Source organism: Panthera pardus, unplaced genomic scaffold, assembly GCF_024362965.1.
Source record: "Panthera pardus isolate Hobbes unplaced genomic scaffold, ASM2436296v1 HiC_scaffold_11, whole genome shotgun sequence".
In the NCBI taxonomy this organism is placed as follows: Eukaryota; Metazoa; Chordata; class Mammalia; order Carnivora; family Felidae; genus Panthera; species Panthera pardus.
Window position 1 is genome coordinate 73,801,443 of NW_026526666.1, and position 21,642 is coordinate 73,823,084.

At 37.0% G+C, this 21,642-nt stretch overlaps 1 protein-coding gene across 5 annotated transcripts in view; it reads left to right on the forward strand.

Annotated features, from left to right (window-relative positions):
- The window catches only part of FOXJ3 (forkhead box J3), a 147,685-nt gene that overhangs the window by 19,435 nt on the left and 106,608 nt on the right, over positions 1-21,642 (forward strand). For 4 of the 5 annotated variants that reach the window (XM_019429184.2, XM_019429185.2, XM_019429181.2 and 1 more), the window contains exon 2: positions 3,372-3,432. In XM_019429184.2, coding sequence (XP_019284729.1) covers positions 3,389-3,432 — 44 coding nt within the window. In that variant the 5' untranslated portion in view covers positions 3,372-3,388. Of the gene's footprint in view, positions 1-3,371; positions 3,433-18,237; positions 18,259-21,642 lie in introns of those variants that run through there. The other variant, XM_019429187.2, reaches the window with a different exon arrangement.

Consider the following 21,642-nt stretch of genomic DNA (forward strand, 5'->3'; position numbering starts at 1 on the left):
CCATTTAGGAGCAGTTATCTGGATTAAAAAGGCAAAAAACTGAAACTAAGGCATTGAAGCTAGAGCAGATTAGAAAGATATCTAGGAGCTAGAGTTGGTGGTAATTGGTAACCCATTGGGGATCCTAAAGGTGTTGATGTTTGGGGGACTCAAAATATCCTGTTCCCTTGCCTGATTTCTGAACTGAGGAGTTTAAACAAGAACAGACAGTTGAAAAAATAAAATATTACTGCTTTTAAAATTGGGTTTTCTTTTCTTTTTCTTTTTTTTTTTTTTACAAACTTTGTGCTAGTTTTGTACAACTATCATTGCTGTCTAGTGCCAGAACACTTTTCATCATCCCAAAAAAACCTGGTAGCAGTCCATCTGCATCCCCCCCATCTTACGGTCACTACTAATCTGCTTTCCAAATATGTGGCCTTTTGTGTCTGACTTCTTTCTCTTAGCATCCATGTTGTAGCATGTTACAGATTATCATTCCTTTTTATGGCTGAATAATATTGTATATTGTATGGATATTGTGTAGATATGCCACATTTTGTTTATCCATTCATCGTTGAACATTTGTTTTATTTCTGTTTTTTTGCCATTATAAATAATATTGCTATGAACATTTGTATGCAAGTTTTTGTCAACATATGTTTTAAATTCTTTTGGGATGTGCACATACCAATCTGTGTGTGTGTGTGTGTCTGTCCATCTGTCCCAAAGAAGATTTTTTATATAGCCATACACACATACATACATGTCTAGGGTTGAATTGCTGGTTCATATGGTAACTTTTCGAGGAGTTACCTTTGTTTTTGCTAAAGCTGATATTGTAGACGACTGTAGAATGTGGTTTAGATTTAAAAACCAAATGGTCTAGCTCACTCTCCACATTCTTTTATCCCCACTGACCTAATTTAGACCATGGGACAGCCCACCTGGTATCTAGATTGTTAGGGTCAGCAGAGCAGGTACACCCAGATCACTGCCAGTAGAGTCCTGGATGTAGAGTCCTGGAGTTATCTCTACCTAGTAACCAAGTTACTTACCTCTTTGGTGATGAGTGGGCTAAGAGCCCAGGAGTGTTTAGAGAAGTCAGTCATTCCTCATAGAAATCAAGAGTTGGAAAGAAGTGTTCTGCTCTAACAAAGGCAAAGAAAGGAGTTAGGCTAGAAGGCCATTCTTAGATAATAGGATTGTGTCATTTTATGATAGGAAAGACATTAAAGAAAGAGGATGAATTTTGTTTTGGAAATGACAGATTTCGGTTTTCCAGGATAGAATGTTACTAGATATTTATGTGAAGATTAGGAGATTGATCCCTGCTAGAGATACAGATTTGAGATTCATACGGTAATTGAAATACAGGATAGTTAAATCACCCATAAAGTGAAACAGTAAAGTGTCTAGTAGTTACCATATCTGGAAGTCTTGGAGGTTTTGATTCTGCCTACTGATATTTCAACTGTATCTTATTCTGAGTGATTTGTTTTCTTCTATGTTTTGTGACTTTTTCCCCTCCCTCCTTCTGGGTTTTGTGATTTTTCTATTGTGAATTTATTTATTTTGGAACCTTACCTGTGGAAATTCTTCTAGGCCTAGATCAAAGGCAGATTCCCCAGAAAGGATTTGCATTTGCTTTTCTCAAGGATGGGTGGGGAACATTACCATCCTAGGGCTACCCTAAAGAAAATTTTAAGTATGAAGCTTTTTAAACCATAATCTAGTGAGAGTCAGCTTATGGTTATGAATATCAGAGGAGATACTGTTTTATTGCTATCATAGCCACCCCCCATGTCCTCCTTGGCACTCAGTGCCAAGAAACCATTTTCCTTGCTACTATTCTATTGGGTAACACCTGGACTTTGCTGCTTGTACCTTGGGTCCCGTTAGGCCTTGTAATTGCAAGCTGAAATTCATAGGGTTTGGCAAAACGCCTTGAAGGTGAATGAAAGCTGGTTTCAGTACTCTGTATACTTCTTTAGCTTCTCTCTTGTGTTTAGTGTTTGGCAGGATTATTGATTAATTTATAAAAGATTTTAAAAAGATTTTATCCATTGTTTTTAATTTTCAGTGGCATGTTGATTAAGCTATCTAGTCTGTCATTCTGCCAGAAAGAGAAGTGCCTTGTCTCTGTCCAGTGTGTGCGGAACAATTAGATGCAGGGAGTTCAGTCAGCCTCTGGATTAAAGGTTATAAACTTGGGACAAAATCTGATGTTTTCTTTGGTCCACATAGTGTTAAGAAAATAAAAATCAGGAGATTATAAATAAAATTTTGGATATCTTGCTTCTCTGCAAAAATTAGTTCTTAGAGGGACACCTAGCTGGCTCATTTGGAAGAGCATGCAACAACTCTTGATCTTGAGGTTGTGAGTTCAAGCCCCACGTTGTGTGTAGAGATTTAAAAAAACATAAAATCTTAAAAAAATAAAAATTATTTCTTAGAATACTGGGCTTGCAGTCATGCTTAACAGCAGTTGGCTGGAACTGGGAATAGTAGCTGATCCATCCCCTGCAGCATGAACATGTTTTCTTTAGTTGCACACAGTCTCTACCATTTGTGCAGTGTATTCATGTGTATATGCTTATATCCATTCCAGCTTCTCTCAGTCATGTTACCTGTAGACACTTGTGGATCATCCTTTTGCCAATTAGTAGTGCTAATAGAGACTTTTACATCTGCTCATTAATTTATTTAATCTAACAACAAACCTGCAGTTTATCCCTGATGAGTAAATAAAATTACATAGATGGTATTTATCCCCATGTTACAGGTGAAGAATCTGAGGTTCAGTGAGGTTACATAAATTCTTCAAAGTTTCACAGTGTCACAGTAGAATTTGAACCTGGAACTTCTTATTCCAAACTCCTTTGTTCAAATGTTATTATTAACTCTTTTTTTTAAATAATGGAACCATTCTTCAGATGAAGTCTTAGTGAAGTCTGGTGTATAAAACCAGGAAAGATAGCACTGCTTTGATTGAAGAGTAGATAGAGTGGGGGACAGTTATGTGGGGATGGGAACCTGCATACTCAGCTCTTTGGTCTCCTCTAGACACCTCTCTGCAATCCATGGGATTCTACTAAATAGTTTGGACGCAGTCTCTGTATATCATAAGCATAACAATTTGCTAAATTTTGAGTTTTCAGCTCCTTTGGATGTTACAGTGTATTTCTCTTATTCTCTGGTATGTTTGTCTTCTTCAGTATAATTCCTCTTATCGTTTAATAGCATTTTTGATTCATATGGGTATTTGTTCAGATAGTGGTGAATGTTTTAGCCTTCTATTTGTTTTCAGAGTGTTTTAATTAGAAATGAGTCTTATTTACAGTTTAATTTACTTTGGAGCTTCTAATAACTAACTCTTGTTTACTTTTCAGATTCTCTTTGTGGCCAGATGGGTTTGTATGGACAAGCTTGTCCATCTGTAACTTCATTAAGGTGAGTACTCTTTTTTTTCCTTATTGGAACATGTAACATTTTAAAAGTTATGCTGGTCAGATCATATTAGGATGAAATCAAGGTGAGGTAATAAAATACTGATAGTTTTGTCAGACTATGCTATCTGATGGGTTGGGAGATATTTTTGCTCACAGAGACATTTGTGATAATGGGATTTGGGTCTTAATTTCCATTTAGTGAATTTACATATGTTCTTGTATATGGAGTAACAAAATTTTTATACTTCTTTGTCATTCCTTTTAAAAAAAAGGATTCTGCTTTCTACTTGTTTTAATTAGAAAATACCCAGTAAATTTTGGTTGCCTTTGTGTAGCAGATTAAATAAGACTCAGTGCTAGTTTTTATCTCTTTGTAAATGATGATGTAAACATGACACCTTGATGATCCTCATTTGCAATAAATAAAGTGTAAAAAGTAGGAGCTGAGTTACATACAACCTAGTAGTCTTAGATTTTTTTTGAAGTTGCTAAGTCCTTTCTACAAATTAAATCTTATGTGAAATCCAGTGAATAAAACAGATATATACAGGACTTTTTTCTGTTTGCTTAGGCTTTCATGTTCTACCCCCACAGTTGCCCCTGAGGGGTTGTTGCAGGTCCCAGAGAACAGTCTGAAAAAATAACCTAAGTCTAATCTGTTAATTAAAATCTTTCAGACTAGCGTATGAAGTGTTGATGGAAGCATCATTTAACTACTTGCAACTGCTTCAACTAGTGCATCATTTATTCAGCATATGAGCACCTAATATGTTGTCAAGCACTATTCTCAATGCTAGGGCTGTAACAGTGAATGTAACAGATCAAAATCCTATAATCTGGAGCTACCTTCTGGTGAAGGGACAATTAATAAACAAGAAGTATCTGTTGTTATATATGGTGCTGAAGTGAGCACAAAAAGTATGTTAGTGATAAGGACTAAGGTAAAAAATAAAATAGAGAAAGGGAATGAGAAATACAGGGGTGTGTGTTATTTTTAGATAGGGTAGCCAAGGAAACCTTTACTGAAATGGTGACAATTGAAGACGTGAAAGAGAGATGGACTTTTCCACTTTGGGTATGTGGAATATGAGCATTCCAGGCAGAGGGAATCCAGGAACTGGTAGAGCAGGAGACTTGCCTTGTGTGTTGGAGGAACAGTGAGGAAGTCAGTGTGGCTAAAGTAGAGTAAGTGATGAAGAGAGTTGGGATTGCTCAGTTTTGGAGGGCAGGAGAGAAAGGAGGGATAAAAAATTATTAGAGTGATGAATGTGAATTCAAGGAATCCTTGGCTTGAAAGCAGTTTTGATTGTCTAGAATGCCACAGAAGAAAAATGAAGTTGCCTTTTTATGTTCTTGAATTTTCAGCCAGTCAGGGATGGCTGTCCTTTGTCCTCAGTTAGGAAAGCTTTAATCTTTGCCATTATGGCACCTCTTTCCCTGAGAATGCATCTCCAGCTTGAGGAAATAGATGGAGAGATTTGCTTTTCTACTTTGTGTGTCCTCTGCCCCTGCCTCCAAACAAGGGACACCTATGTAGCTCTGAATAGAACCTTTTAAAAAAGACTATTATCGTTTCTTTAATTCCCAAAGCTCCTGTGGAACTAATTGACCTAATAGTGATTACTGCCCAGTATGATGGGAGGAATCATTTTACCCTTTTTTTGAATGTTTAAAACTTTGGATATGGTCATATTGGGATATTTTTCAGACTTTGATCTTCTGTTGATTAGACTTCCTGAAAGTAATTTTAGTTGTGGAATATGCTGAAATAATCCTATACCAAAGTCATGGACTGAGATTATAAACCCCTTTATTTGAGTTTTTATGTTAAGGTTTAAGCTTGCATGTGACATTGGGTTAGGAATAATGTATATCTAACTTTTGTGCTTGGTAGAATTATAGAATTGGAAGGGATGATGAAAGAAAAGAGATAACCTTGAGTTATTTGATAATTTGGTAATTTGTAACACTGACAATTGTGCATAATATTCTAGAATCTTTTTTGAACATATAGCTATAAATTTAACATTAGGACTCTGGTGTCTGAGTTGGGTTATTTGGTAGTTTTATATACAGCTTTCATTTCTGTTAATATTCTGCACGGTCCATTTACGAAGCAGAGAGTTCCTAGCCTTAAATGTATGGGTAGAAAACCGTCGTTTGTCATTGATTTTTTTTGTAACTGGAGGCAAGCCTTGAGTTTGATACAAGGAAGAGAAAAGAATGACTATTCTTTGATGGTGGTGGTGGGATAGAAACTGGATTACTTAAAACCATACAAATTTTAGTCTGCTTTCCCATAGTCTTCCCCAAACCAGAAATGACCTCCCCAGTGACACGATCCAAATAGGAATAGTCAGAACTCTTAACTCAAATGCACTGATAAACATACTTTACTTGTACGTACTACCTTTATATGTATCTTGGGTTGTACTATCTGTATATCTAGAAAATGGCTAGCTTCAAAATAGGAAGTATATGAGTTGGTGGTGAAGAGCTGGATATGTGGCTGAGAATGAGAAAATGGGTAGGTAGGTAGGGATTTGTAGGCATAGGTGAGAGTGGGAGTGGACCTTTTAGTGTAAATGAAGGTAGGGGCTGAAATGAAAGTATGTGATATTTAAAAATCTGTTGGGTAGGAAAGGGTAGTAAATGGATTATGCCCCACTACCTTAAATATTTAGGCTAATAAACAAGTTAAGTATTGTTTTGGTAGATATTCAGTATTTAATCTGAATATGTTAGGATTATTTTTTAAATTGAACTTGTATTTTATGTATTAAAATAACACATTGTAGAAAATTTGGGAAGACAGAGAGAGATGGCCATTTTTAATGTCTTCGTATCATACAGTTCTATACTAGTAGGTGTTAATGTATGAATTAGAAAAAGACACCCCATATTTCTGTAAAAGAATGATTGCAAAAAATTTTGTAGTGATAGGTGTCACAGACTGTGAGTCTGGAGTTCTCTCTTGTCCAGCAATAGAGCAGATGCAGAATTGAATATGAGAGAGGCAAATGTCTGGGAGGAGACAGGAGCCCCAAATAGGGGTTTCTGCTCCATATTTATTGAGCTCACAAGATATTACCCACGTGGTGAACATGAAGAAAACAAGATCTTATATATGTGAATGTGGAGAAAACAATCAGATAGTAATCATTAACTTGTATGTGTAAAAAGCAAAGGGTCTGGGGGGCAAATGGAGTTTCTGATCAAAGTACAATGGTACATTGGTGTCAGATGGAAAGTAGTTTTACTTACGATCCTGTTACAATATTTCACTAGCTAACCTTTGGCGTTTTCACCCCATTGGTGGCAGCTTTCAGCCCTAAGCTTTTTTTCCTAACCCATTTATGTAAATAGCACCTATTTCCCTACAATAGCAAGGTATACTCTTTAATTTTGACCAAGTTGGTTTTAATTAACACTTTGTTTTTCTTTGCTTGTTGGTATAGGTAGCATTGAATATTTGCAAGTTACTGTAACAACACTGTATTCTGTATAATGAGCCTTTTTTTTTTTTTTTTTTTTCTTAAATCAGGGTGCTGTCAGGGGCAGAAACCACACCACTTATTTGTACAGAGATACCTTAACAGAATGTTAACTAGGTAACAGAAAGGATAAAAATAAAACTCTAAGGATCATGGAGAGAGAGACTTCCAGAAGCATCTACCAGCCCCAAGGGCTCTGAGACCGAAGGGAAAACCTAGAGATTTAAAGGAAGGGTCCTGTAGAACCAAAACTTGGAGCTCTGAGGAGAAGGCACTGTATGACTTGTGCTGGTGTCTGAGTTCAAAAGAGGGGTCCCTAGGGCTTGAGACCCAGACCTCGGAGGAATGGGTATTGATCAGTGCTGGGTGTCTTTCAATTGTGTATGATGAAAATAGTTCCACAGGTGTTGGGAAAACTATAAACGGGATTCACTTAGTACTATGGGGGAGGATCTGCTGTTGTAGGAGTGAAGAAATCTTTGGTGGGGTAATGCTTTTATGAAGCCTAAAGAATAAACTAGAAGGCACCAGTATCTTTTGTCCTTCCCCAGAGTTGTGGTCCATCTTTAAACGCTCCCTTTTGGCAGAACCTTATAGGAAACCACCTGGCAAAGCACATGTGGTTTACAGAGTCCCAGTTCTAGCATCATTAAGGCAGATTGGGAAGAAGGGCTTGGGGTTTGGTTGGAGCTGAGAGGCAGTAACTTAATAACTTGTTCTGGCAAACCGCTAAGAATAAAATGTATAAAAAAATGTTTTTTTCAGATCTATTTTGCAGCTAGTGTTTATGTGATTTTAACAGAATGCTTACATTTCTAAAAGAAAAAACAATCCTGATTTTGTAAATTATGTGAAATTGTATTAAAAGTTGATATAAGATTCACAAATATTGCTTGCAGTTTAAATCTATTGCATTCATAGTCTCAGTTTGGATAATCTAGATAGTGAATACTGAGTCATGTACATCTGTTCAGTTCCTCAGTTTTGAATAGTAAGAGTGAGAATTCAGATGATGATGGATATGGTTTCTATCAAACAATAGAATCTTAAAAATTTAGCAGAATTTGTTTGGTTCCTGAGTTTGCATAAGATGGATTTGAATCCTGAGATGTACCTGTATTTTATTTCCAAGTACAGATTCAGTAAGAGCAAATGCTTACTGAAAGTAGAAACTCACCTTGAACATTTGCTTTATGTAGACAAGTCAACACATATGTGTACATAATTTCTTTCACATGTTGTAGCAATAGACTTATTATTTGGTTTGATTAAAGCAAAATAAAATTTGATGTTTCTTTAGACTTGTTCAAATGAGGTCCTTTCTGCATTTCTGAATTGCCTGGTAATTTTATAGGATTGAATTTTTATGATTCATATGTATATAAATTTTGGGACACTGGGTTATTCGTAGCACTATAAGTAGTTTCTGGTGACACTTCTACCTGAGATCTTGTCCTTTTGTTGTTGTGGGTTTTTTTGTTTTTTTTTTTTTTTTCTGCTTTTACCCTTTTTTTTGCACTTGCTTTTTCCTTTTTGTTATACCTCTCCCTTAAAGAGGATTATTGATCCAGGCTGTCTGTTTAGGATATACTAGGAAACACATAGGGATATTTTAGCACCAGTGAAGCTCATGTGTTAGCATCCCAGATGTATTTCCTATCCATCTGTTTCCTCATTTCTCTTCTCTTGATACTGTTGATCCTGCTGTTTTGCTATTTAGAATGGCCAGAGCAGGGTGGATTTATTTTAAGACCTCTTGCTGCCTTGTTTCTAGTAATAGGCTTGGTATTGATAAGGCAGCTCTGATATGTAGTCTTAGCATCAAGTACCTACAGGTTTAAATCTCTGCCATATATTACTCATATGATCTTAGGAAGTTGTTTCACTTTTCCCAATTTTGCTATAATAGGGTTATTAATGCTTACCTTACTGGTCTGTTAAGATTCATGGGATTAAATGTATACATAAGTCACCTGGCATATTTTTTCCTCTTTTCTCTATTTCAATAGTAGGAAGCAAAGAGGTCATCATTTTTAGAATAAAAGAGGACAAATTGGTATCCTTTGCTGTCAGCTCAAGAACATGGTGGCGGGGGGTGGGGGGGTGGGATTTCTTTTCTCCCTTCTATCTCCCCTTCACTCTGAATTCGTAGATTCTAGAGTATCTACCAGTAGTGTTCAGGTTTGCAACTGGCCTTCAGGCTAAGGATGTTCGCTGACATTGAATGTCATATGTTTGTTATGTCTATAATTTTATGCTGTCAGGTCTCTCCCACACAGTGGCAAAAATAGCTTTTGCATGATCATGCCATAGTTTATCATTGTTACTATCTTTGAAAAATAAAAAAAAAATTTTTTTTAAATTAGTGAGCAGGGGAGAGGGGCATAGGGAGAGAATCTTTTTTTAAGTTTTTTTTTTTTTAATTAAAAAAAATTTTTTTTTTTTAACGTTTATTTATTTTTGAGACAGAGAGAGACAGAGCATGAACAGGGGAGGGGCAGAGAGAGAGGGAGACACAGAATCTGAAGCAGGCTCCAGGCTCTGAGCTGTCAGCACAGAGCCCGACGCGGGGCTCGAACTCACGGACCGCGAGATCGTGACCTGAGCCGAAGTCGGCCGCTTAACCGACTGAGCCACCCAGGCGCCCCTTTTTTTTTTTAAGTTTTTTTAAGTTTACGTATTTATTTTGAGAGAGACAGAGACAGCGTGAGTAGGGGAGTGGCAGAGAGGGAGAGAGGAAGAGAGAGAGAATCCCAAACAGGCTCTACACCAGCAGCGCACAGCCTGATGCAGGGCTCGAACTCATGAAACCATGAGGTCATGACCCCAGCTGAAACTGAGAATCAGACACTTAACTTACTTAGCCACCCAGGCACCCTGAGAGGGAAAGAATCTTAAGCAGACTCCATGCTCAGCACAGAGCCTGACTTGGGGCTCAGTATCATGACCCTGGGATCATGTCCTGAGCTGAAATCAAGAGTTAGACACAATCAACTGAGCTACCTGGTCGTCCCTCATTGTTACCACCTTTATCAAGCTTTTTGGGGAAATTGATAGAATCTGTTAATTTGCACGTTAGATGTGGCATATTCCAATTAAATGAGGAGTAATGAGAAATCCTCTTAATTTTGACAACTATGTAATTTTGACAAATTTTTCTAAGCTATATTTTGAACTTTTCTGGCTTAAAAACAAAAAAATTTTTAAAATGTTTGTTTATTTTTGAGAGAGAGACCAAGCATGAGCAGGGGAGGGGCAGAGGGAGAGAGGGAGACACAGAATCTGAAACAGGCTCCAGGCTCTGAGCTATCAGCACAGAGCCCGACATAGGAATGGTGAGATCATGACCTAGGCTGAAGTTGGACTTTTAACCAACTGAGCCACCCAGGCGCCCCTCTGACTTATTTTTTAGAGCTGTGCTGTCTGATATAGTAGCCACTAGCCTCATGTGGCTGTTTAAATTAATTAAAAATAAAAAGAAGAAAAATCAGTTCCTTAGGCACGCTAGCCACATTTTAAGTGCTCAGTAGCTACACATGGCTAGTGACTATCCTACTGGATAGCACATGTACTTTTCCATTGTTGCAGGAAATTCTGTTGGACTGTGCTGGCCTGGAGTATACGAAATGTAATTTAATCTTTGATCTAAAATGACCGAATATCCTAGAGCTTCCATTTCTGAGCATTAGGCGTTGAAGAGTACCATTGATCAGTCATTGACTTAAGGACATATTATTACAAGTTACTTTTGTGACTGAATATTGACTTTGGAAGCTAGCATTTATGGTGTTCTTACTACTAGACCAAGCATTATTTAAGCATTTTAAAGTATATAAATTAAATCCCCTCCCAACAGCTCTATGAAGTTGGTACCATTATCTTCATTTCACAAATGAGGAAATGGAAATACAAAAGTTGAGCTTAACTGAAGCACATGCAGTGAATTAGTGGACAGAGCTGGGATTCATATTGTAGGTCTTGCTCCAGTACCCATGCTCTTAATCACGAAGTTCTGCCTCTTGGTTGTCATTATTTATCATCATTTGAGGCTTTTTCTTAAAATGAAGGCTGTAAAAAAAAATCCACTTAATTGAGGATATTATAAAAAATAGTTGTAAAAGGGAAATATGAATGCAGGAAACTGGAAAAAAGTGACAGAAAACTGGTGATTTAATTTTGAAATCCATTGTCTAAAATTGAAAAAATGTTTTTATGAAAAGCATCAGCTTTTTTTATGGGGAGATGGTAGAGGAATTTGAGTTGTCATGAATTCATATACATATGGGGGAAATAATATAAGAGATAATAGGGAATAAAAAGTATCAGTGGGTATACTGGCAAAGTAAAAGAGTTAAATGTAAAATCTGTGCCTGTCAACAGTGTATATGGTATAAAAAAATACTGAAAAATAAAAAAGAAATATGATTTGATTTATGATTTAGTAAGCTTATTTTAGTCAAGCTTTGCTTGGCTGCAAGTAAAAGAAACCAGCACTGGATACATCAAAAAAGAAAAGGAATTTATTTATGGAGAATACAGGGGTGTTTCACAGAACCCAGGGATAGCTGGATCTCTTGAGGAAATAGAACTTAGGTTCTTAGGAAACTAGGCAGTATACTCTCTTCTCTGTTGCTTTTCTCTGTAATTTATTTCTTCATTTATGCAAATAAGCTTTCTTTGTCTTTCGGGCACATGGTCATCCCATACCTCTCAAGTTCATAGCTTCTTCATTCAAGATACCAGCCCAGACCACTTCAGTCCTAATTCTGAATTCCTAAGGAAGAGAATTCAGGTGAACAATTTAGGTCAAATATCAACCCTGGTTTTCATCCTTTAATTTGTTGTAGTACTCATACAGATATGGTGTAAAGAAGACTTTCAGGGCTCTGGGGGTGGAGACAACTCCGAGAAAGGGCATGGTGAGCTAGGCAAAATACTACAGGGAGTGTCTGATACAAAGCAGCATGTATCCTGTGTTGGGTGAGAAGAGTTAGGATTTCAAGAGAGGATGTTTTTAGGATTCAGACCCTTTCCTAATAGTCATGTGGGTAATAAATTGAAGACTAGATTTCTACCTTCCTTTTGGAACAGAGTATCCTTAGAATTGTGGATTTGGAATTGGACTGTTACCCCAGTTCTGTTTATTTGACAGATACATATTGAATCCATACTCATTATGTGCTTATTAGCATTCAAGATTGTCATAGAAACAACAAAAGAAAAGGATAGCAGAAAGATGACTTTGCCCCATACTGATGCTTACTTGAGAGCCTAAGGGATAGGTGCTGATGGACAGGTCCCTGTTGAAGGTTATGGTACAGAATGGAAATTTTAAGCATAGGAAACCATTTCCTCACAGTTAACACTCTTTCCACTCCCCTTCCCTCCCCCCCTCCCCCCCCCCCCCCGCCCAACTTGGAGAGTGATATATTAGCTATGTAAGAAGGTATAAAAAAGATAATTCGTGGAGGTTATGGAAAGATGACGCTATTTGAGTGAGTAGAGCCTGAGAAAAATACAGTGCTTACTTTATTACAGGTAGGCCTATAGATAATTCAAAAAATAAAAACCTGAGAAGCCCATGTATTGTAATCAGATTAATGGATTAGAAGCCATATAAAGTGGGGATAATCACTCATGCTTTACTGTATAGCACAGATACAGTTATTTTTGTTATTGATAATCAAGACAAAACTTACGGGGTTTAAATTCATAAAGGAAGATATTACTGCTTTTCAAATTGATTTTAGATATTTAATGGGTATAGAGTGGTATCTCACTTGTGATTTTAATTTGTTTTTTCCTATTGACTAATGATGTGTTGTACATCTTTTCATGTGCTCATTGACTACTTGTATGTCTTTATTCATACCTTATGCACATTTTAAAACCGTGTAGTTTGTTGTCTTATTGCATTGTAAGAGTTCTTAAAATATTCTGGGCACAATTTTTTTGGTTAGAGCAAAAAAGTTTTTAAATTTTTTCTTCCAGTTTACTTTTTCTTTGTGATTTACTCAAAATCACTACACACACACACACACACACACACACACACACAGTAAAACCTTGGATTGTGAGTAACTTGTTCTGTGAGTATTCTGTAAGACCAGCAAACATTTCTAGTAAATTTTAACTTGATAAAGGAGCAATGTCTTGCAGTATGAGTAGTATGTGACGTTGAATGTCACATGATCACAACTGAGCCAGTGGTTCTTCTCTCTCTCTCTTGCTGTGGGACTGTGGGTGATTGTCTCCCTTGCTTGGATGCTGGTCTCAGGCCAAGGTATTTGGCAGAAATCTGATTTTTCAGAATGTTGGAAGGTGTCCACATCTGGCATTAGTGTATTTTTGGTCACTTTAATGCACCTATGGACAGTCCTTTGCTTTTCCACACAAGAGTAAGCTTAGGATTGCTTTGCTTCATTCTAGGTCAGGCTGCCTGCAGATATAGACTCTTTGCTCTGCTGCCTTATTGCCAGTTACATTAAATACAGTATATGACAAGAGTTTATTAATACTGTACTATAGTCAACATCTGTGAGAGTGTATACAATGGCCCCCATACAGAAAAAGGTTGAAAAAAAAAGGTGGTAAGAAGAAGAAAATGATTATGATGGAAGTTAAGGAAATCGTGAAGTATGAATGAGAGTGGCTGAAATTGCAAGATTTTAGAAGTCTACATCGACCATTTGCACAATATTAAAGAAGAAATAAGGGGGCTAGATGCAGCAAAATATCAAAGCAATGGCCACGTGTTCTGGAAGGTGTAGAGAAGTTACTTCTGGTTTGGATAAATGAGAAGCAAGTAGCAGGTGATACCATGAGAGAGAATTTCATCTGCAGTAAGGCAAAGGCCTTGTACACCAGCCTTGTAAGTAAACCACCATGTACGTCAGCAGAAAAGGAACAAGGCTTCAAGGCAAGCAGGGGATGGTTTGATAACTGTAAGAGGAGAAATGGCATCCAAAGTGTTGTGAGGCACAGAGAGCCTGTGAATTTGGACACTAAGGCAGCTGAGGTGTTCACTACTGAGTTCCAGAAGCTCATGGTTTCTGAGTGATACTGGCTGGAGTAAGTTTTTAACTGCGAGGTGACAGTTTTTTTGGAAAAAGATGCCAAAGAGGGCCTACTTTACAGAAGGAGAGAATACAATACCCCATCACAAGCCCATGAAAGACTGTCTCACTCTCTTGTGCTAATGCAAGCGGTAATTTAAAAGTCAAGCCCTTGCTCATCTATCATTCTGAGAATCCACAAGCCTTCAAGAAATGCAAGGTGCAGAAGAGCCAGCTAAATGTTATATTGAGGTCCAACAGTAAGACTTGGGTCACTTGTGTCTTGTTCATTGAGTGGATCAACAAGGTCTTTGGTCCTGCAGTGAAGAAACACCTTTTAGAAAAGGTGCCACTTGAAGCCTTGCTGGTTATGGATAATGCTCCTGCTCATCCTCCAGGCTTTGAGGATGACTTACTGGAGGAATTCGAGTTCATTAAAGTCAAGTTCTTTCTTCCCAGCACCACTCCAGTCCTCCAGTCCTTCTAACTTTAAAAAGCTTTACACCAAAGCACTATTTCACTGATGCTTCAAGGTGACCTAAGGAACAAACCTTACCCTCCGAGAGTTTGGAAAAATAATTTCTACATTGTGAACTGTCTCAAGGTCCTCAGTAAAGCCTAGGATGGGATCAGCAAGAGAACCCTCAATTCTTCTTGGAGAAAACTGTGGCCTGATTGGATTCTTGGACATGACTTAGAGGGGCTTACTCATGGATAGGAGCTGCCAGTTGTCAATGAAATTATATTCTTAGGGAAGACCATGGGACTGGAAGTGAATGAAGACGATATTCAAGAGCTGGTGGAGGGGGGTGCCTGGGTGGCTCATCGGTTAAGTGTCCGACTCAGTTTTAGCTAAGGTCATGATCTCATGGTTCATAAGTTAAGCCCTCTGCCAGGCCCTGTGTTGGCAGTGTGCAACCTGCTTGGGATCCTCTCTTCTCCCTCTCTTCTCCCTCTCTTCTCTCTGCTCTCTCCCCCGCTTGTGTTCTTTCTCTCTCTCAAAAATAAATATTAAAAAGAAAAAGAAGAGTTGGAGAGGAACATGGCCAGGAGCTGACAAACTGATGGATCTGTATCATGAGCAACAGCAAGAGGTTATCGACGAGATCTCATCTGCAGAGGAGGAGGAGAAAAAGGCAGAGGAATCCCTCACTTCAAATGAGATTAGGGAGATGTGTAAAATGTGGGAAACAGTTCAAAATCTTGTAGAAAAGCACCACCCGAATAAGGCTTTAGCAATGTGAGAAATGAGTCTGTTTAAAGACAATGCAATGTCACATTTCCGTGAAATCCTCAAAAGGAAATAAAAGTGTCATTGGATAGTTCCTTTAAAAGTTGCATGGAAAGAAAAAGATTCCATTGAACCAATAGGTAGCAGTGATTTTGTTAGTGCTAGTGAAAGTCGTCCTGCACAATAATCCTCCTCTCTCTTGTTTCCCTCACACCAGCCACAAAGGTTTTCAAAGGTAAGTGCAGGTTAATTTGTTTAGCTTTCTTTATATTTTGTATTTTCTTTATTTTTTTTGTATTATATCACAGTATTGTAATCGTTTTTATATGAATATTTTTGGGTTGTAGAACAAATCATCCTAGTTTCCATTATTTCTTAAGGAGAAATTTGCTTTGATGTACAAGTGCTTTGGATTACAAGCATGTTTCTGGAACAAATTGTGCTCACAAACCAAGGTTTTACGGTATATATATTTAAAACAGCTTTATTGAGATACAGTATGATTTGATAAGCTTGCCCCCCCCCCCCCCATAAAATTATTACCACAACATAACTCACTCCCAAGTCCCTGTATGGTTCTTGTCACTTTTTGCAAGATATCAACTGATCTGCATTTCTGTCCCTATATGTATATTTGCATTTTCTCAAGTTGTATAGAAATGGAACTGTATAGTATATATTTTTTTATTTGTCATCTTCTTTAATTTAGCATAATTACCTTGAGATTCACCTGTGTCTCTGCATGCATCAATAGTTCATACCTTTTTGTTCCATTGGATATGTGTACAACATTTACCTGTTGATGTATATTTGGATTGTTTTCCAGCTTTAGCTATTACAAATAAAAATGCTGTGAACATTTATACGTGTGTCTTTGGACATATTATCTATTTTGGGTAAATACCTGGGAATTAAATGACAGGATCACATGGTAGGTTTATGTTTAAGAAACTGTCATACTGGTTTTGAAAGTATTGTACCATTTTACATTCTCACCAGCAGTGTGTGAGAATTCCAGTTGCTCCATATCTTTGGCAACACATGGTATGGTCAGTCTTTTAATTTTAGCCATTCTAATAGGTATGTAGTGATAATCAGTGTAGTTTTAATTTCCGATTCCTTAATGATTAATGATGTTGAGCATCTTTTCATGTGCTTCTTCTTTACCATCTTATATCTTTGTTGAAGTATCTGTTCAGATCTTCTGCCCTCCCACCTCCCTCCCTTTATCTCTTCTCTTCTCTTCTCTTCTCTTCTCTTCTCTTCTCTTCTCTTCTCTTCTCTCTTTTTCATTTTTTCTTTTTCCTTTCTTTTCTCTTTTTCATCTTTTCTTTCAGTAGACTTTATTGAAGTCCATTGCCTCTATACTGAGGCAGAAGATCGTGTCTACATAAGCACAAGTCATAACATTTCACAACTTCTAAAACGAATGTCAACCATTACAGCAATCATGCATATGCCGATAATCACATTTTAGAAGCATTTCAACCATTTCTAAAGAAATGCTTATAACATTGTTATATATAGAACTACTTTCAATGAACTGCAAAACACTGCTCGACTTTTCCCATACGAGCTAAACTGTCAACACAAAAGGGAGACATAAATATTTAAATCTTTTGCCCATTAAAAAAAAAATTGGGTGTTCTTTATTATTACTAAGTTTTGAGAATACAAAGGACTTGAGATACAAGTCCTTCTTAAGATACATGCTTTGTATTTTGTTCCAGGCCATGGCTTGTCTTTTCATTCTCCTAACGGTGTCTTTTGAAGAACAGAAATTTTTAATTTTGATATAGTTCAACTTACCAGTTTTCTTCTATGAATTGTGATTTTTTTTCATGTCTTATCTGGGAGATATTTGCTTAACCAAATGTTACAAAGATTTTCTCTCATGATTTTTTCTAGAAGTTTTATAGTTTTAGCTTTTACATTTCTGTAATTCAGTTTATAGGTTTTTGTTTATGATATGAGATAAGGGCCATTGCATGTTTTTTCATACAGATAGATAACCAGTTGTTACAGCATCATTTTTTGAAGTTTTTCCTTTCCTAACTTGTCTTGGTACTTTAATCAAAAATCAGTTGGCCAGGAAACAAGTAAGTGAAAGGGATTAAGAGGTAGAGAATACCAGTTATAAAATAAATGAATCATGGAGATGAAAAGTACAGTATAGGAAATATAGTCCATAATACTGTAATAATGTTAATATTGGTGATTATACTTGGTGAGCATTGAGTAACATACAGAATTGTTGAATCACTATGTCGTCCACCTGAAACTATTATAACATTGTATGTCAGCTATACTTCAGTAATGATAATAATAAATCAATTGACCATATAGGTGTGGGTCTATTTTTGGACCCTGTTCTGTTGATTTATATATCTATCCTTTCACTGAGACCATTTGTCTTGATTATTGTAGTTTGTGTGTATGTTTTAATTATTGCAGTTTTACAGTAAGTCTTGAAATCTGGTAGTTTTAAGTACTCTGTTGAGAAAAGAACCTGATAACCCAGTATCTGCTTAGTGGTGGGTTAAAAGGGTAAAGAAAAACTTTCATATTTATAAATTGCCAAATAAATTTTTAGAAGATGGTAAAGAACTGTGGTTTTTTGAGCACATGGAAGTAGTTTATGGAAGTAGTTTATTCCATTAAGAAAAGATTGTGATGATTTATGGAAGAAATTGCCATGCTTGATGAAAAGAAAAAGGATAAAGTCTGTGTTAAAGACCGCAAAGCTGAGAAACTTTGAAGTGATGATGATAGGAAACAAAAAACAAAAACAGAAATGTAAGGTCTTTAGGAGCTAATAGTAGAATAAGCAAGGTAAGTCTCTAGGCAGAGAGATTCCCCTAGAGTCTAATAAAGTTTGAACTGCAGTATCTTTTTATAGATTACTAGTAAACATTTTACCCTAAACAGCACTGGGATGTCTGTGGAAGTTAATCCTCTTCAGACCATCTCAAGCCATGGAATGATAATCAGTATTGATGTATTATGTGCACTGATAATGTTTGATTGATGTGATCTTACAATAGAAGGTCTGTATTTAGATTTTAATAGTTTGATCAGTTGACTCATGGTGAAATTCCCTTAGATTGTAGCTTAACTCATTCTCACTTATTTTTCTGAATTACCTCAACGAATATGCCTTTGACTGGTATAGTTCTGTAATTTTCTTCTTCATTGATTATTGTTTAAAACTTTTTTTTAATGTTTACTTATTTTTGAGACTGAGACAGAGCATGAGCGGGGGAGGGGCAGAGAGAGAGAGGGAGATGCAGAATCCGAAGCAGGCTCCAAGCTCTGAGCTGTCAGCACAGAGCCCGACGCGGGGCTTGAACTCATCAACCGTGAGATTATGACCTGAGCCGAAGTCAGACACTCAACTGACTGAGCCACCCAGGTGCCTCATTGATTGTTTTAAAGTTTAGAATTGGGTGTCCTCTTCACACAGATCCCTCCCTCTCTACCCTTTAAAATTTTTGGTCCATTTCTTATGAAAACTGAAGTCTGTTGTGTAAGACTCAGTCTGATTTTTCTTTTAACCTAGCCATACTTGAAGTTATAACCAGGAGTCTAAAAGTAGACATTAGAAGAATACATTTATGATACTCTGAGAACATCTCTAATTCAAGTAGTCTATAATTATTACAGACATTTCCTACTGTTAAACAGCTGTATGTCAGATTGCTTATTTAAGACTTACAGGAAATTTAGAGGTTGATTTTTGGCCTTTTCAAGTTTTGTGCATCTCATGAAAGGCCTGATGTTACCTACCTGTTGTGGCCAGGGAAACTTAAGTGATACTGGACGTTTTTAAAAATCCACGACATGGATGAAAGGCCTGATGTTCCCTACCTGTTGTGGCCAGGGAAACTTAAATGATACTGAACATTTTTAAAAATACGCAACGTGGAACTGAATTCAACTAAATTTGTTGTATGCTGTGCACTACAGAGACTTCACTGACCAAGGGGAAAACAAGCAAGGTGTCTTTTTCTTTTTTAAAGGTTTCTAATAGTTGTCATTTGTTGAATGTCTACTGTATGCCAGGCATTAAGTGTGTGTTAGGGTGTTCCACATATTTTTTGTCATTTACAACTCAAAGCAAATCTGTGAGGCTTACAGGTTTGTTTGACTTGTTCGAGGATGCAGTTAATAAGTGGAAGAGTGAAAATTCAAGCTTTTTGAGTGACTTGAAAGCTCTTTTTTCATTACATTGTAATATATTAGAAACTGATCTTTAGTCTTTAAGTTAATAAGTTATTATAACATGGTTCTTAAATTGTTTGGTCTCTCAAAAATTATTTAGTATCCACAAAGCTTTTGTTTGTGTGTTTTATCTATCAAATTTTATTATGTTAGGAATTAAAACTAAGAAAAAATTAAAACATTTGTTAATTTACAAAGATACAACAGTAAGCCCATGATAACGTGCTTTAAGAAACATTAAGTGTATTTTGCAAAACAAAAAAAGTAAGAAGTTTGGCATTGGTTTTACATTTTTGCAAATTTTAAAAACTGGTTTAATAGAGATAGCTGGATTCTCATCTCCGCTTCTGCATTCAGTCTGATGTGATATCACCCATCACATAGCATTTGAAAAGCTCATCAGAGGACGAGAATGAAAAAGGCAGGTAACATCTTATAATGAAAATTGTTTTGACCTTTCAGATTCCCTGAAAGGGTGTCTGTATCACACTTTGAGGACCAGCTGAATCATAGACCTCACGTGTAAAAGTTCAGGCTGTTTCTTCAGCATTTTCTGTGCATCATACTTAACACTAAATGATAAGATGGGATTAGCTTCCCAATGTTAGCCCTCTGCCAGCACTAATGCCAAACTACTTGTGTAATGTTGTATGGTAGGTTGAAGCAGTATGGTTGTAGAGAGGTCAGGATAAATGTACACTTAAGACAGGATGAGCCAGTGAATACGTGTTATTCAGAGGACTTTTACTGTATGTACATTTTATATATGTGTTTTAAACTAAGTGTAAGGACTATTAATAGCAGATTCTGTCTGGATTTTTAAAAAACAGCTGCAAAGATGGCTTTGGGGGTTCTTGTGTTAAAGGGATTAGTGCTCATCAGTCTGTCGGACTACTCAGATTCCAGTAAGTAAGTGAGATTTAAATGCAAAATATAGTATTTACTTAATGACAGAATGTAGTTGAGTGGTTAATGTCCAAAAATACTTATTTTTCCTTCCTACATTGTAGAGCAGAAGATACCTAAGATGAGAGTTACACATATAGCATGAAAATATTTTTTAATGTTTATTTATTTTTGAGAGAGACTGAGCACGAATGGGAGAGGCACAGAGAGAGAGAGAGAGAGAGAGAGAGAGAGAGAGAGAGAGAGACGGAATCTGAAGCAGGCTACAGGCTCTGAGCTGTCAGCACAGAGCCTGATGCGGGGCTTGAACTCAAGAACTATGATATCATGACCTGAGCTGAAGTCGGATACTTAACCTACTGAGCTACCCAGGTGCCCCTAAAAATATCTTTTGATTGCATGATCCCTAAGTTTGTACACTGAGTGGAGCTAGAACTATGAGTATAGCTTGTATAAATTTAAAATACAGTTTTATGAATTTAAGATTCTATTTGGAGTAATTTGGAGATAATTTAGAGAAGGGCAGTAAGTATATTAGGGCTTCAAATTCCGGTCCTGTTGGAGAAGTTCTGGACTTGAAACTTACAGGAAAAGGAACACAAGATGTGTTAATACTGTAAAATATGTGAAGCATCATCATGAATAGAACTCTGACCAGTTCTAATTTTCCAAGAGAGAATGTAAAGAAATTTTCTTCTGTGTAGCAAGGGAGATACAGATTAACCTGTTAAAACTTTTAATTTTTTTTTTCATTTTCTTTTTATATATATTTTTTAATTTGAAAGAACATGAGCAAGGGAGGCAGTGTGGGAGAGAGAGAATCCCAAGCAGGCTCCATGCTCAGCACGGAGCCTGATGCAGGGCTTGATCCCATGAGCCTAGGATCATGACCTGAGTCAAAATCAGGAGTTGGATGCTCAGCTGAGGTGAGCCACCCAGGCACCCCAAAACTTTTAATTTTTTAAATATTTATTTTTATTTAGTGTTAATTTAAATGTTTTATTTATTTGTGTGTGTGAGAGAGAGAGCACACACACAAAAGGGGAAGGGGCGGAGGGGGTGGGGGACAGAGGATCCGAAGTGGGCTCTGAGCCTGATGCAAGGCTCAAACTCATGAACGGTGAGATCATGACCTAGCTGAAGTTGGACAAGTCAACTGACTGAGCTACCCAGGTGCCCCTGTTTATTTATTTTTAAGTAATTTCTGTGCCCAACATGGGGCTTGAACTCATGACCCCAAGATGAAGAGTTGCATGCTCTACCACCTGAGCCATAGGTGCCCTTGGCTAGTTTAAACTTAAAAA